General features: G+C 40.1%; 1 protein-coding gene across 1 annotated transcript in view; it reads left to right on the top strand.

Moving 5' to 3' along the window:
• The window catches only part of NT5E (5'-nucleotidase ecto), an 84,379-nt gene that overhangs the window by 27,515 nt on the left and 38,669 nt on the right, over positions 1-18,195 (top strand). Inside the window, exons 2-3 of the mRNA XM_036765804.1 lie at positions 3,102-3,324; positions 10,375-10,563. Of these exons, the coding sequence (XP_036621699.1) occupies positions 3,102-3,324; positions 10,375-10,563 (412 nt within the window). The remainder of the gene's footprint in view (positions 1-3,101; positions 3,325-10,374; positions 10,564-18,195) is intronic.

Below are 18,195 nucleotides of genomic sequence, written 5' to 3'. Positions count from 1 at the left end.
ATGGACTATAGTGATGAATTTGAGCCAATAATTATGGATCACATTCAGACCCGCCACTTTCCAGTTTTGCCAAGAAGCTTGATTTTCAATTCGTTCCCTTTTTGTACCTTCTGTTTTTCATATTGATAGTACATTAATATTCTGTTTTGTGTTTGATCCAACTTGTGATTTTGTTAAATTTTCCACATCCTCCTTATGGATTCTCTCCCCACTAATTTATAGGTATCTCTGATCTCTCTGCAAGGATTCAGTCTCGTTTGCTTATACAAGTGCTGGCTATTCTGGCAGGCCACTTCTCCATTGACTATAACCTGTTGGCTGACTTTACGTAGTCTTAGGCTAGTGCACCTGGCCCAGAGTCAGGAAGACCTGAGTTCAAATTGTAATGGCAAGCAGGGTGGGACTTTTTGCTATTTTTTGTTTTAGAGTGCTTCTCAGCACTAAGGCAATCAAGTGCCTTTGATTGAATCTTGCCTTTGTTTCAATCAAGAGTCTTTGATGACCTGCTTAAGTCACAGGAAGGCCTAGTTGCTCTGACTCTAAAGAAGTGTATATATACTCTGAGAGATTAGCATTTTGCTTGGAGGCCTACTCATTGGAAGAGTGTTGGTGTGGAGACTCTGGGTAGCCCTTAAGGAGTCCCCCGGCTTTGAAAATCCAGATGTTGGTGTTTTTCTCTCTGGTAACTATGTATGTATAGCTTTGATCATATAGCTCGAAGCCTGTCTGTTGATTTGTGTTATTTGCTCTGTTTATATTTTCTCTGTAATTTCTGTTTGTGTTTGCTCTGAAGTTCAGGGGGCTGACTTTTTCCCCTGAACTAAGTGAATGATATATGTGTATTTAATTAAAGTGAGATTGTAAACCCCTTAAAGTTGCTTTCCCTAGAAAAGCATATCAAAGAATCTGTGCCAGCAGTCCTTCTGGTGTTATTGGCCTTACACAGCCACAGTAGCTGCAAGTAACATTGTTGTTACACAAATACAGCCTCAGACACTTCTTAGCTGTGTGACCCTGGGCAAGTCACTTAACCCTGTTTGTCTTAGTTTCCTCATCTGTAAAATGAGCTGTAGAAGGAAATAGCAACCACTGTGTGATCCAAATGGAATCACAAAGTGTCTGATACAACCGAAACTGACTGAATATCAACAAAAAGGGTAGATGAAGTCACTTACTATAGCTTCACTTTGTTTTTCTTGATCATTATTCAGTTTGATACTACTTTTAGGTTTTTGCTGGGGTAGGTATGTGGGAGCTAGGCTTCTGGCCTCCATTCAGGTAGCCATCTTGACTGGAGGTCTAAAGGTGGAATTTGAACCTAGATCCTTTCGTTTTAGACGAAGTACTCTTTCTACTCTACAATGTTGTTCAGTCATTTTAGTCACGTCCAACTCTTCCTGACCCCATTTTGAGTTTTCTTGGCAGATTCTGGAGCAGTTTGCCTTTCCTTCTCCAGCTCACTTGATAGAGGAGAAACAGAGGCAAACAGGGTTAAGTGACTTGCCCAGGATCACACAGCTATTAAGTGCCAGATTTGAACTCAGGAAGATAAACCCGGCACTCTATCTACTGCACTACAGAAAGTGATGTCAAAGCTGCCAGAAGGAGAGACAGTGTGGTAGAGAAGAAAACCTACTAGACCAGAAGTCAGGATACTTGGATTTCAGTTTTAGCTCTACCACCAGCTGATTACGTGATTTCAGGGAAGAAACCTTTCTACTCCTCAGCTTCTGCATCTCTAAAATGAGAGAACTGGGTTGGGTGTTCCCTAATGTTCTTTCCAGTTGTGAATTTCATAAATAAGAAAGGGAATGCTATTTCCCTTTAAATTCCATTTCCCTGACCATTATATGGGAAAGCCTTACAAGAATTAGAAACCAACCCAGGTCAAGAGAACCCCTGTGGATTCACAAATTTGGAAAAAAATATAGTCATTCCATTGAAATGAAATAAATTTAACTCTGAGATGGCTCAAGAAAACTGCTGGTTATCAAGTCTTTAAATAAGAATAATGCCGGTGTCTCCTCCTTCATCACTATTATTGATTCTAGATCTTCTTTTTCTTCTGTAAAAGTCTTCCAGGACTATATGGGAATACTAGGGAAGAGACAATGGAGGGAAGATGCTATAGGGCGGAAGTGAGGCTGCTAATATGAAGGACATAGGGGTCATGATATTATTGTTGGGTCATTTCAGTCACGTTTGACTTTTTGTGACCCCATATGGGGTTTTCTTGGCAAAGATACTGGAGTGATTTGCTTTTCCCTTCTCCAGCTCATTTTATAGATGAGGAAACTGAGGCAAACAGGGTTAAATGACTTGCCCGGGGTCATACAGCTAGTAGGTGTCTAAGGCCAAATTTAAACTCAAGTCCTCCTGATTCCAGACCCAGCATTCTATCCACTGCACCACCTAGCTGCCCTAGGTGTTATGATACATACCCTCCATCAAAGTCCTGTTGATTTTCCCTGACCTTCATGGTAGTTGGAGAGTTACACTGGTACATTTTAAAACAACAACAAATAGGTTTACAGAAGGGAAGAGAACGTCTTGAGAGTAAGAAGTCAAAACTTCACACTTAAATAGCAAGCAGTACTCAAAGTATATTTTCTTGCATTTTATATTTTAAAATTTTACCCTAGGTAGTTTTCTACCGAAGTACTTTACTGATGCTTCATTGTGGTGTGAAGGCAACCCTGAATCGAAACTGATCCGGCTTCATTCAAGTACAATCCAGGTTATAGCCTGTATATCAGTGACTTGTATATGTGAGGAGGGGCTGTGATCTAGTTTGGTGAGGGGTACACTCCTACTAGGCAGTGAGGAGGTACAATAGATGATGTATTGGACTTGGAATCAGGAAGATCTAAGTTCAAATCCTGCCTCAGACATATATTAGCTGTGTGACCCTGGGCAACTCAAGGTCGTTGTGAAGATAAAATGAGATGATGTGGAAAGTGCTTTGCAAACTTTAAAGAGCAATATAAATGCCAGCTATTGTTATTAATTTATTAAACCATGTATCCTTGAATTATTTAAATACTGAGAGTGCTGACTCCGAAGGACCTAATTTATTTTTTTCTCTCTTCATTTTCTACCAGGCCCTGGGAAACCATGAATTTGATAATGGAGTGGAGGGACTGTTGAATCCATTACTTAAGGAAGTCAAGTTTCCAGTTCTCAGTGCTAATATTAAAGCCAAGGAACCACTTGCATCTCAAATATCTGGATATTATCTTCCATACAAAATTCTGAATGTTGGTCGAGAGAAAGTGGGAATCGTTGGGTATACCTCCAAGGAGACCCCTGTCCTTTCAAAACCAGGTAGTTTTTCCTTTTATTGCGAACATTATTTGACTTAAGGTAGCATGTCTTGACAGAATTAATTTTGTGGAGATATATAGGTATTACCTGAAAATTATTACCATTTGCTCTGCTTATAGAACTGTTTTGTTGACATAAATAGGAGCGTTGTCTATTCCAGTGTAATACAAAGTGGAAGAAGACCATTCTTGTCCTTATCCATCTAAGGTTCATTCCAACTTCATTCCAACTTCATTCCAGTTCTGTGGTTCTGTGATTTACAAAATTAAATTCTCTGTTTTATAAACAGAGTGGACCAATTAACTTCACATAGGAGCCAACTCTGCTTTGAGCTGTCATTATGTATGTAGCTCCTTGAGAGGAGTTGCCATCCATTCTGAGCAAGGAACGGGAATTTGAAAATAGTTCAGTTGCTATGAATTCCTTTCTTACATTAAGCCTAAATTTGTCCTTCTACCACTTGCAACCATTGTTCCTAGTTCTGTCCTTTCAAGACAAGCTGAACAAGGCCAGTTCCCTTACCACTTGATAGCCTTTCAGACTGTCAATTATCATGCCTCCCCTAAAGTCTCCTCTTCTCTGGACTAAATATTTCCACTGGCTTCACCCAACCCTCATGCATATTCTCAAGGCTTCTGACCATCCTATCAGTATTTCTTAGAGCATCCTTTAGGATTTGTTTTCTTTCTGAAAATATGATGACCCAAACTGAACACAATATTTTATGTGTGCCCTCACTAAGACAAAGTACTGTAGAAGATACCTTGTTTTGGAAACTATGCCTCTTTTAAGGTAACCTAGCTTAATGCATTAGCTATTTTGTCTGCCATGTCAGATATTCTCTCATTAAAATGAAAGTAATAGGGCCAGCTAGGTGGCGCAGTGAGTAGAGCACTGGCCCTGGAGTCAGGAGGACCTGAGTTCAAATGCAGCCTCAGGCACTTGACACACTTACTAGCTGTGTGACCTTGGGTAAGTCACTTAACCCCAATTGCCCTGCCTTCCCCCCTCCAAAAAAAATGAAAGTAATAATAATTTATTTAATATGTAACACTTTAAAGTTTACAAAATATTTTTTCTTTTTTTAACAACCCTGGGAGTTATGTAGTGCAATGAAAGTATTTTTATTCCCATTTTATAAGTGAGGAAACTGAGGCTCAAAGAGCTTGACTGACTTGCCCACAGTCAATGAAGCAAGCAAACAAATATTTATTATGCACCTGTTTTGTTCCAGGTACTACAGTAGGTGCTGGAGATAGAAAAGGCAAAAGTGATATAGTTCCTTCCCACAAAGAGCTTATAATCTAGCTGAGGGAAACAATATGTCCATATATAGGCATATACAAAATATGTACAATATAGATAGTTTCTTCCCTAATTAATTCCCTAGCCCACTCTACACATAAGCTATTCCAGACCTTCTCTTCTCAAACTTCCCAAGCCTTCCCTTCTCCATCTCTTACAACTAAGGACCTTGTCTCTTACATTATTGAGATAACTGAGACTGTTCAACATGAGCATCTCTATTCATCATGTTAAAACCTTCTGACATTATCCCCTACTCCCTTTTCTTCCTCCTAGTCTCTAACAATGAAGGGAACCTTTACCAAGACCAACTCCTCTAAATATGCCCTTTGTTCCATCCTGGCCCTCTTCCATTCTCTACACTGTCTTTCCTGGTGACCTATCAGCTCCCATGAGTTTAATTATCATGGAAGAAAAAGAAGGAAGGAAGGGAGGGAGTGGGGAAGGAAGGAGGGAGGGAGGAAGGAAGAAGGAAGGACTAATATTTATATAATACTAACTATGTGCCACAAACTGTGTAAAGCACTTTACAATTATTATCTCATTTGATCCTCACAGCAACCCTAGGAGGTAGGTGCTATTATTATCCTCATTTTACAGATGAGGAAACAGAGTCAAATGGTGATTAAGTAACTTGCCCAGAGTCATATAGTTGGTAAATGTCTGAGACTGGATTAGCACTCAGGTCCTCCTGAATCCAGGCCTGGCATTCTATCCTCCGTACCACCTAGCTTCCCCATATCGTTTATATGCCAATGACTCACAAATCTATATATCCAGCCCCAGTCTTTGCACCGAACTTCAGTACTGCAAAACCGGTTGCTTATTAGGCATTTAAAAATGAATAGATACTTTGGTGTTTTGCTCGACTCTATTTGTTTTATTGAGGAGTCTTTTATTATTTAAGTTGGGCGAGTTATTGGGATGTGACTATTGAAAAAGTGGCATCAGGGGGCGGAGCCAAGATGGCAGCTGGAAAGCAGGGACTTGCCTAGGGCTCTCCAAACACCTATGAAAAATGGCTCTGAACAAATTCTAGAACAGCAGAACCCACTAAATAGCAGAGGGAAACAGGGCTCCAGCCCAGGACAGCCTGGATGGTTGCTGGGTAAGGTCTATCACACTCGGAGCTGGGAGCAGGGCAGAGCAGAGCCAAGCGTGGGCTGCGCCTGCCAACCAGACCAGAAGCTGGGCAGAACAGGCCCTAGCACCCTGAATCAGTGAGCTGTGGCAGTTTTCAGACTTCTCAACCCACAAACACCAAAGACAACAGAGAAGGTTAGTGGGAAAAGCTGCAGGAAGTGAAAGGGGGTCGCAGTTAGCTACAGAACTACAGCTGCAGTTGCTTCCAGCCCCAGGCCCGCCTGGTGGGAGGAATTAAGTGGCAGATCTCAGCAGGAGTGCAGAGCCTGCTTAAAATCTGAGTCCAGTCCAGGTTGGTGGTTCTTGGGGGAGGAGCTGTGGCAGAGCTGGCTGTATAGAAATAGCTCTGAAAACAACAGCTCATCCCGTCAAGCCTGGAACAAAGTACTCTCTACTCTACAAGCAGTCATACCCCAATGAAAAACTCAAGGGTCAAGTAGTTGGCTGGGAACATGGCCAGGCAGCAAAACCACACTCAGATTCAGTCTCAGACTTTGGAATCTTTCTTTGGTGACAAAGAAGACCAAAACATACAGACAGAAGAAGTCAATAAAGTCAAAGAGCCTACATCAAAAGCCTCCAAGAAAAACATGAACTGGTCTCAGGCCATGGAAGAGCTCAATAAGGATTTGGAAAAACAAGTTAGAGAAGTAGGGGAAAAAATGGGAAGAGAAATGAGAATGATGTGAGAAAACTATGAAAAACAAGTCAATGACTTGCTAAAGGAGACCCAAAAAAATACTGAAGAAAACAACACCTTAAAAAGTAGACTAACTCAAATGGCAAAAGAGCTCCAAAAAGCCAATGAGGAGAAGAATGCCTTGAAAGGCAGAATTAGCCAAATGGAAAAGGAGGTCCAAAAGACCACTGAAGAAAATACTACCTTAAGCATTAGATTGGAGCAAGTGGAAGCTAGTGAAAAATTATGATATTATAAAACAGAACCAAAGGAATGAAACAGTGGAAGACAATGTGAAATATCTAACTGGAAAAACCACAGACCTGGAAAATAGATCCAGGAGAGAGAATTTAAAAATTATTGGACTACCTGAAAGCCATGATTAAAAAAAGAGCCTAGACAGCATCTTTCAAGAAATTATCAAGGAGAACTGCCCTGATATTCTAGAGCCACAGGGCAAAATAGAAATTGAAAGAATCCATCGATCGCCTCCTCAAATAGATCCCAAAAAGAAATCTCCTAGGAAAATTGTCACCAAATTCCAGAGCTCCCAGATCAAGGAGAAAGTACGGCAAGCAGCCAGAAAGAAACAATTTGAGTATTGTGAAAACACAATCAGAATAATACAAGATCTAGCAGCTTCTACATTAAGGGATCAAAGGGCTTAGAATACGATATTCCGGAGGTCAATGGAGCTAGGATTAAAACCAAGAATCACCTACCCAGCAAAACTGAGTGCTCCAAGGCAAAATATAGACTTTCAATAAAATAGAGGACTTTCAAGCTTCCTCAGTGAAAAGACCAGAACTGAATAGAAAATTTGACTTTCAAACACAAGAATCAAGAGAAGCATGAAAAGGTAAATGAGAAAAAGAAATCACAAGGGACTTACTAAAGTTGAACTGTTTTGTTTACATTCCTACATGGAGAGATGATGTGTATGATTCATGAGACCTCAGTATTAGGGTAGCTGAAGAGAATATGCATATATATGTGTGTGTGTGTGTGTGTGTGTGTATGTAGATATGCATGTGTATATATATATATATATATATATAGACAGAGGGCACAGGGTGAGTTGAATATGAAGGGATGATATCTAAAAAAAATAAAATCAAATTAAGGGATGACAGAGGAATATATTGAGAGAGGGAGAAAGGGAGAGATCGAATGGGGTAAATTATCTCACATAAAAGTGGCAAGAAAAAGCAGTTCTGTTGGGAGGGAAGAGGGGGCAGGTGAGGGAGAATGAGTGAATCTTGCTCTTACCAGATTTGACCTGAGGAGGGAATACCATACACACTCAATTGGGTATCTTACCCCACAGGAAAGAAGGAGGAAGGAGATAAAAAAGGGGGGGTGGGGATGATAGAAGGGAGGGCAGATAGGGAGAGGAGGTAATCAAAAGCAAACACTTTTGAAAAGGGACAGGGTCAAGGAAGAAAATTGGATAAAGGGGGATAAGATAGGAAGGAGCAAAATATAGTTAATCTTTCACAACATGAGTATTGTAGAAGGGTTTCAAATAATGATACACATGTGGCCTATGTGGAATTGCTTGCCTTCTTAGGCAGGGTGGGTGGGGAGGGAAGAGGGGAGAGAATTTGGAACTCAAAGTTTTAAAAGAAGATGTTCAAAAAAAAAAGTTTTTTCATGCAACTAGGAAATGAGATACACAGGCAATGGGGCATAAACCTCTATCTTGCACTACAAGAAAGTAAGGGAAAAGGGGATGGGGGGGAGTTGGGTGACAGAAGGGAGGGCTGACTGGGGAACGGGGCAATCAGAATATATGCCATCTTGGAGTGGGTGGGAGGGTAGAAATGGGGAGAAAATCTGTGATTCAAACTCTTGTGAAACTTAATGCTGAAAACTAAAAATATTAAATAAATAAATAATGATTTTAAAAAAGAGAGAAACAGCATCAAAAATATTTTAGAAGAAAAACAAAACAAAACAAAAATTAGCTTAATCCTCAATTAATGGGGAAGAGTTGGAGGTTTTTGTTTGTTTCTTTATTGGGGCGAGTACTGGTTTTAGAATCTGGAGGGAACTGGGTTGGGATTCTCACCTCCAAGTGCTATTTATGTTCATGGACAAGTCATTTGACCCCTTTCTTTTTTTTCTGTTTTTTTTCTTTGAGGGAGGAAGGCAGGTCAATTGGGGTTAAGTGACTTGCCCAAGGTCACACAGCTAGTAAGTGTTAGGTGTCTGAGGCCAGATTTGAAGTCATGTCCTCCTGACTCCAGGCCCGGTACTCTACTCACTGCACTGCCTAGCTGCCCTGCCCCACCCCCATTTAACCTCTTTCTTAATCTGTAAAATGAATTTCATAATTGCAGTTACTTCATCTGTAAACCGGGGATGATGATAGTAGAGTTACTAGAACATTGTATGGATCAAATTGAGATAATGTATGTAAATTGTTTTGTAAACCCTAAAACAAAATAAGAATTTCAGCTATTATTGGCCCCATTTTACAGATAAAAACCAGAGGTTCAGATTAAGCTATTTGCCCAAAATCACAAATCTAGTAGTTCCAGACCTGGGACTTGAATCTAGCCAGTTCTTATAAATCCAGTGATCTTCCTGTTTAATCAGCCCACCTCTCAAAAACACATATGAGGGAAAAGAAATGTCTACCCGAATGATTGTTTCTCTGATCCATTTCTGAAAATTTTAATTCTTCCATGTACCCCTTGTTTTAGTGGCTTCCTCCTGACATGAAGAACCTGAATACACTCTGGGGGAATTTTCACTTTTTTCGCTTGTTCCTACCTCAAACGGTTGTTTGTGGACATAAAATTCTTTTGCAATCCTTCAAATGCTATATAAATGTAAATTATTCTTAACACCATTATTGTTATTATTTTAAAATAACATTAGAAAAACATGATGTGGGAATCAACCACATGGAGATGATAGTTCAAGTGGATGAGCCTGCCCAGGGAAAGAAGGGAGAGAAGAAAGAGGACTCATTTGTATACTGTTAATTATATTATTTGAAGGTTTTTGTGAATTTGGGGAAGAAGGGAAAGGGAATAAGCATTTATTATTATTAGATTATTAAATTAAATTAAAGTATTATTAAATAGCACCTACTATGTGCCAGGCACTGTGCTAGGCACTTTTTACAAATACTATCTCATTTGATCTTCACAAGAACCCTGCAAGTTAAGTGCTGTTATCATCCTCATTTTACAGTTGAGGAAACCAAGGGCTGCAGAGGTTAAGTGACTTATCCAAGGTCACACAGCTAGTAAGTATCGGAGGTTGGATTTGAAATTGGGTCCACCTGACTCCAGGTCCATTCCTTTATCCCCTGCACTGCCAACTGCCTCCTCTTTTTTTTTGGCAGGGAGAGGAGCAGTTGGAGGGAAGAGGGCAGAAAAATTGGAGTTAAGTGATTTGCCCAAGGTCACACAACTAGTGAGTATTTCAAGTGTCTGAGGCCGGATTTGAACTCAGGTCCTCCTGACTCCAGGGTCAGTACTCTATTCACTGCACCACCTAGCTGTCCCCTCCTCTTAAAAAAAATCAGAGGTCTCATTACTGCAAATTTGGAAGAAGTGTAGTATAGTGGATAGAGGGCCAGCTTCAGAGTCCTAGAAGAACCCAGGAAACCTGGATTCAAAATCTATCTCTGAAACACTGTCTAACCCTGGGCAAGTCACTTAACTTTTCAGTACTCCATGCAATTATTCTCTTTAGACTAGAAGTAGCAGAGGTGATGACAGCCTCGATACAAGTTGAAGGGATTTCCTCCTTGGGAGTTCCCTACCCCAGTAAAATCATAGGTCAGTGCCATCCATCCGTCACTGTTCATATGAGTATCTTGGTGCATCTGATCCAGAAAAAAAAATGACACCTTGGATACAGTTTGAAAACTAAATAATCAATATCCACTTTGTTTCCTTTTTTAGGAAGATATTTGGTATTTGAGGATGAAATCCCTTCCTTGCAGACCCAAGTGGATAAGCTGAAAACGAATGGAGTGAACAAAATTATTGCCTTGGGCCACTCAGGTTTTGAAATGGATAAACTCATTGCTCAAAAGGTGAAAGGTGTGGATGTCGTAGTGGGAGGACACACAAACACGTTTCTCTATACAGGTAATTACTTTGAGAAGATTATATTGACAAGGCCATAAAATAACTTGAGTCGTCTTCCTTTCATTTGCTAGTTTTTTATTACGATTATTGAAATTCAACTTGTATCAAATGGCCAAATGTACTATATGCATAATTCTCACTCAAATGGAAGTTACTAAGATGCTTTCTTGATGTGAGCACAACAGGCAGGCCTTCCTGGAGTCCCATCTGTATCTTCCCCTCATTCTTACAAAAACTTCCTTTTACATTCTTATGAGACTATGCCTCACATTCAAGAATGTGACCTTTTCTTTATTTTTGTTAGTTTATGAATTTTAATCTTTTTGTTTTAATATTTCCCAATGCCTTTCTCCCTTTTCCCCTTCCCAGAGAGCCATTTCTTATAACAAGGTATTCTAATAGAGAGGAAAAGCAGTTCAACAAAACTAACCAACATATCTAAAAAGTCTGACGTTATATGTAGTGTCCCTCACCCCAGCACAGAGGTTGGTAGAGGTTCCTTCTCAGGTATTTTATTTGGAGTCAAGTTTATTTATAATTTCACAGCATTCAGTTTTGATTTTTGTGTGTGTGTGTGTGTGTGTGTGTGTGTGTGTGTGTGTATGTAATTTCCCCCCTTTCCTAAGCCCCTGGTTCATCAGTGCCATCTTTTTAAATTCCTACATTTGAGGTTAATAGTCTTGGTGAGATGACTCCAGACTAAAAAGTGAGGCTGGTGACTTTGCACAGCCCTCCTTCACTCAAATCAAATTCAATTGCAAGTCATGTTGTCATCTCCCTGATGTCATGGTCCTCTTTGAGGACCAAGGAGAAACCACAACCACACAATAATCTTGGTAAGAATGGATGAAAGGTTCTTATGGCCAGCTTCTACTACTAAGAATACAGATCTGGAATCTCAGAAGAAAATTTAAAGGTTATATAGTCCAAACACCAACCCACCAAATGTAGGGATACTTTTTTTTTTACCATTGGATAAGTGACATCCAGACTCTGCTAGAATACTCAGAGCAAAGTAAAACTAACCATGCCAAAAAGCAGTCCAATTCTGTTGTTGGATAGCTGTTAGAAAACTTCTTAAGGAGAAATTTGTCTAATGGAGATGAAATAAATCTCCTTGTAACTTTTCAAACTTTTCCTTTTTATTTTGACACCAACTGCTTCTCCCATGTAGACTATTGCTCTGCATGAAGCAAAAAGTCAGGGTGGGGACCTAAGAAAAATGGCTCCTGAACTTGGCTAAAGCAAAAGCCATTAAAGCCATTAAAAACAAAGGAAATACAGAAACATTTAATTGAATGTGAAAGGAAATTAGTGCTAACCTTTTATTACTGGTCTCCCCACAATCCCTAAAGCAGGTAGTGCTCCCTGAGTATTTCACATCATGAAGGAAATGAGAGCTTCTATGAAATTGTAGATCTGATTTTGTGTATTACATATGCACAACTAAGACCTGACCTAGGCGACAGTGGATTAGCATCCAAAGGAAACTCACTCCATTTATTCAAATGTCACAGAAGCTATTCTTATTGTCAGCTGGAACCCTGTTCCCATACCCACTTGTTTTGTTTCCTCTGTCCAAAATGTTGTTCCCTTAAACAAGATGCCTGGTTGCTCAACTCTCAGTCAGACAGGCATTGTACTGTCATGAATTATCATACATGCAGGAAAACAAAAAGATTCGGGGTCTGTCCCATTTGTTCCATCTTCTAGACTTTTATCTTCTTATCTCTCTTGCCAAACTAAGGAGATCCCACAGAATAGGGTCTTCTGGTTATTCAATAGCTCTATCTAGTTAAATATTTGGGAGTAAGAATTACAAATTACAGACCCATATATGCTTAAGTGGGTCAAGGAAAAGTCACTTGTTATTTACCCAAGATAACGTTATCACCAGATAAAACTTGTTCTAGTAAAAGTCTCATTGATTATCAAATCCATCAACAATTCACACCCCAGAGTTCAGATACTTGTCCTCATGAGATAACTTAGTAATTATGGTTGAACTAACTGGGACATGTGGATTGATGTGAGATAGAGAGAGAGACAGAGACAGAGGGACAGAGAGGGAGAGAGAAAGACTGTTGTTAGTTCATTTTATTCTAATGCAGAACCAGAAAAACAATACCATTGCCATAATCCCATCGTTCAAATGAGCATTGTACTTATTTTTTACCTTTCTAATTCTCAAATAAGCCCTGTGAATCTGTTTCTCCCTCCAGTCCCAAATATTGAATGTGATTCCAGATAATTTTGTTTCCATCTGCTGTATTAGTACAAAAAACCCAGGCAACTGGTCAGTATTTTCCCTTTAGGAGAGAAGTGGGCTTATGGCATTGTGGTAAGATCACATGTGCATGTTAAAAGCTACAACTACTGGACTAAGGAGTGTTTAAGACGTTAAATCCAAGAGACAGGTCTGTATGTTTGTTGTGGTCTAGGGTGCTGGGACCCCGAAATGCAAGGGTACAGGGGAAGGGTCTGCCTCGAAAGAATTTGACCACTCGAGCCTTCTTTCAGTCCAAGTAGTGAGTTTATTAAGATACCAGTTGGGGTGGGGGAGATTCCTAGTGAGTCTGTGCTGTTTGTGATGCCATTACAAGTGGGCCAGATTTTAAGAATCTGAGTGATGAGGTTTGGACTTGAGGTGTACTCGAGACCCCAAAATGCCGACATGCCAGGTCCTGCCAAATGAATTCAACTCAAGCCTTCTTGTTGAGGGGGAACAACCTAGGGATTCAGAAATCCCGAACCAAAGTTCTCAGAGCAAGTTTGCCTAGAATGAATTCACCATCTCAAGCATTCTCTATGTCAAGCTGGCAAAAGTTTTATTATGCTTTACAGCAGGCAAGAGTTCTTAGGGAACCTGCAACCTTACAAGGCTACAGGGAAAGTTTAAGAACAAAATTTGGGTGTGAAACCTGTCAATTAGGTGTTTTGGGATGGGATTAGGGAGTGGTTAAGGCGTGGTCAGTTCTTAAAGGAACTTTAAGAACTTTTTGTATCTACTGCTCAGATATCTTACCCAGAGTTCACTGGGAAATAGCCCAAAGGGTATGGTTTTGACTGTGAACCTTCACTAAGTCAACAGTTGATCACAGCTGACTGGCAATATCCAGGTGGCCTCCATCAAATGTCTTGTTAGACAAGGTGAATGTAAGGGAGTATACATTTAACTATGTCTAGGATACATATCAGGAACCCCAGTGCACAGCCAATTAGCACGTACACAAGGAGTCAGACCAATAAATTCTATATTGCAGCTGGCCGCAGTATCAGGAGGAGAGATAAGTGTTTTGCCAAGGCATGCTGCCCTTGAACTGGTGAGAATCTGCTAGAGCCAATGCTTTGAAGCTAGGGAGAGATGTGATTTTAGAATTGGGGTCCAGGCACAGGCACCCAAGCAGAGGCTAAGGAGAAATGTTAGAATTAGGGTCCAAGCACCAAGTACCCCATCATTCTCAGCCAATGAAAAAGTTTATTAAAGATTTGCCATATTGGGTAGACTCTTAGGGAGCCTGAACATTTGTGATGCTAATGCCAGTGGGCCAGACTAATCTGAACTGAGCTAGACTGAATCTGTGTGCCTTCATGGAGGCAAGATGGAGCTTACACACAGAAAGATTGTAGGAGATATTGAGGGGTGGTCAGGTAGTCTGGGATGACTAGAGGAGGGGTTTAGGGCAGACTGGGGTGACTGCTGTGAGGTCAGCCTCCAGGGTGGGAAATAGCTGAAGGCTACCTGGAGATGAAAGACAACAGAGGGCTGGGATAACAGAGCCAGGGTATAGATATTTTGATTTGGATCAAAGGTGGGGAAACAGCCATAAGACAATCCAGAAGTAGCCAGACAATGGAAGGCTAGGCTAGGCCATTTGGGCCTGAAAAGCAAGATCAAGTGGGAGGATTCAGGGTGGGGCTCAAGGGGGTTCCCACAGTCTAAACCCTATCATGAGCATTTGAGGAGGTTAAAATTGGTACTTATACAGAAAAAGACTGTGAGAAAATCTGGATGGGATCCAGGAGTGGCAAATAGTCTGGGGTGGTCTGGAGGTGGAGAAAAGGGCCTGGATGGGATTAAGGAGTGTCAGTTAAACTAATTAAGTAATCAAGGTGGGCTGGGGTGGGCCAGAGGCCTCTCGCAAACAGCAGAGATCTGAGCTGCTGAAATGTATGGGAAAATTCAGGGACTTTTAGGTGTCCATCATTAGCGCCCCATCATGTTTACTATTTTAAAAAATGACACCGAACAAGTTGGATTCTGCTGCAGTTACATAAGAGGATTTCTTTTTATGGTCTTTCACTTAATGAGCATATTCTTAAAAGGTAGGCTTGCTTTGACTTCTTTTTTCCCCCTCTCCAGATGGTAACTGAATTTCAGTGTTTACAATTGAATCTTCCACCTCACCTCCTTTATCATTCATGGGACCAAATTCTGTAAAGTTATAGCACTTAACACCTGCTTGGAAGACAGATAACAAGAGTTTATATTTCTATAGCCCGTTAAGATTTGCAAATATTTTTACACAATAACTCATTTTTATATAGCACTTTGTAATTTGTAAAGAGCTTTGCATATATTGTTTCATTTGAACCTCATAACAATCTGTAAGATGGCTGCTTTTATAGTCTCCCTTTTACAAGTTAGGAAATGTCCTTCCCTAGGAGTTCTCTATACCACTAAACTCATAGTTAACAGTCCGTAACCCTCCTACCCTACGTATAAAGAAAGTGTCAGAGAGTCACACCTGGCTAATACTAATTCTAAGTACAATACTTTATCCCCTCCACTCTGCAGCCTGTAGTAGGGGCTTTAAATCCTAAAATAGTTCGGGGATTCAATGAGCATATTTTTTAAAATTGTGGTTAAAAACAAAGGAATTTTAAAAGACTTTCCCCTCCTAAGACTAATGTTTATACCATTGTTGTCAGATGCTACTTAGAAAACCAACACCAAGAATTGAATCCCTTTTCTGGGCATTTGCTGAAGCTGCCACTGATTTCTAAAAAGACCTCTGGCAACTTTCCCTCAGGGTGATCTTGTGGGCCCTGCCCTAGAATAAAAGTGGAATTGTTTGTATGCCTGGTAAGATAATAGACCGGGCCTAAGAGGTACACTTCAGGAAACAGCAGATAGCCTGGTTTCTTTGTCTCTCTTCAACTATCTAGAGACCTAGAGAGAAAATTTTCTTCCCTGGTGCAATTTTAAATGTTTCCATGTGCTCTGGAAGGAGATAACATTCCTGAGTTATATCCTATTACATGTAATTAAAAAGTTTATTGAATCAAATTTATTCAAAGGAAACCAATTTTCTTTGCTTCTAGACTGGATAAAACAGGTGTGTGAAATTTTCACGTGTTCTCCCTGACTTAGGGAGCATTAAGCACTGTCTACCTCTCATTCAAGCGACTTTGGGCAAATGCCTTAATTTCCCTGGGTCTCAATATACACTGTCAATAAAGTGAAATGGTTGGACTAGGTGGCCCCAGAAGTCTCTCATAGCTCTAGATATATGATCCTGTATAAATAAATTTAATGAGGGCAGGATCCCTTACTTAGAATAAATGATTTGTTTTAATAGAGTTATAAGGAGGTCTCTAATGAATTAGTTATTATTCATTGCTGGCCAGCATTAGCTAGGATTATTCTATGGAACATGACAGAGGACATATTTCTCACTCTACTATACTGGAAATATAGGATAAAGTATTTTAAATATGTTAGAGTAATGTTTCTCAATCATCTTGCCTGTGATTCTTGTCCTGAGGTTTGACTGAAGGGACAGATGTTGCTTGTATAGTGTGTTGAGAAAAGTGCTTGATTTGTAGTCAAAGACTTGATTGTGTTTTTGAGACTCGTTTCAGCAAGGATTTTTGTTGTTGTTTTTTAACCTCTTACTTGACCTCCGTGAACTCTGTTTACTCATCCGTAAAATGACATATTTACCTTCTTTATGTGAGCAAAGCTATTTAAATGTGTTATTCATAGTACAAGCTCAGTAATTGTCTGTCTTAACTCCCTGTCCCTCAAGGTCTAGCCCATCTAAATATAGAGAGCATCCTTACCAGGGTGATGAATTTTTTGGCCACAGCAACTCACAAAGACCATCTATTGAGTAATATAGGCCTACAATCCCTGGTGGATAGCCTACCCACAATGATCAAATTCCAAATACTGACTAGTATTCTTAGAATAGAAGCTTTCACCTGATGATTGTCAGAATTGGTAAAGCTCTCCAAGAATCAATCATTCATTCTGCAATCATTTATTAAGCACCTACTAAGTGTAGAGTACTGTGTTAGGTGCTGGGGGACATTTAAAAAATTTATAGGCCGGTGGGAGATAAAGTTCAAGTAGGGATAATTATAATATACAATATTACATAATGAATACAACAGAGAATTGCACAACAAAGTCTGAGGGTAAAGGTCTATGCCCTCAGGAAAGGCCTAATGGAGCAGGTGGCATCTCAGGTGCACTTGAAAAGGTGGGTAGGAGTTTAATAGATATAGGGGGAGGACATACCAAGCCTAAGGATGCACACAGTGGCAAAAGAATGCAGGACATCTTTGAAGGACAGAGAGCTGACCAGTTTGACTGGAGTCTAAAGTACCCAAGGAATACAATATGAGATGACCCTAGTAGAATGGCACCAGATTTTGGAGGACTTTGATCATGCCAGGCAGAAGAATTTGAATGTTATTGGCAGACAGTGAGGAGCTACTGAAGGTTTCTGAGCAGAGGAGGGACATGATCAGATTTCAAAATGAGAAAGATTATTCCAGCAGTGGTATGAAGGATGGATCAGATGAGAGAAAACAGATCGGAGAAGACCTGGTAGGAGGCTATTGCAATTAATATTCCGAGTAGGGGTAATAAGCATCCATCATAGGTTGGTAGCAGTGAAAATACAGGAGATGGCAAAGCTGCTTCCAGGTTGTAATTGATAGGACCAGGATGGAAATAAGAGAGGATAATAAAGAATAATAGCTAACACTTTTATAGCACTTACTGTGTACCAAACACCATGCTAAACATTTATAAATACCTCGTTTGATCTCGCAACAACACTTCGAGGAGGTGCTAGTATCATCCCCATTTTACAGATGATGAAACTGAGGCAAACAGAGGTTAAAGTGACTCACCAAGGGTCATACAGCTACATGCCTGAAGCCAAATTTGAACTCAAGTCTTCCTAACTCTAGACTTAGTGCTGTAGATAAAAGAGAAACTAGGCAAGGATAACCCCAAGGATATAAACATGAGAGAATGAATAATGCTGGCATTTGTACAAACAGTGAAAATCAGAAGGAGAATTAAGTTAATAGGGGATTTGATTTTAGACACATTGAAATTGTAAAGCAGTAATGAGGACTCGCATACCATGAATTTGGAGTGGGTGAAGTCATATTACTTTTGTGATTTTTCTCCAGTGGAATTCAAGAGCCCAGAGGCAGGAGATGAAAAATTATCTGGTGCAGTTTTCCTAAGAATAATGACTCACACACTGGGAATAGCAGATCATTGGGACAAGAAATTCTTGAGTCGTAGCTAGTGAAATATTAATTTAGCCAACTTGGATATGATAAGGAAAATCAGAATGGGGGAGATCAAGATCAGGAGTAGTAGTA

The sequence above is a fragment of the Trichosurus vulpecula genome, chromosome 7 (assembly GCF_011100635.1).
Source record: "Trichosurus vulpecula isolate mTriVul1 chromosome 7, mTriVul1.pri, whole genome shotgun sequence".
In the NCBI taxonomy this organism is placed as follows: Eukaryota; Metazoa; Chordata; class Mammalia; order Diprotodontia; family Phalangeridae; genus Trichosurus; species Trichosurus vulpecula.
Note: the sequence above shows the minus strand (reverse complement) of the source record. Positions and strands in the feature narration are given on the sequence as shown.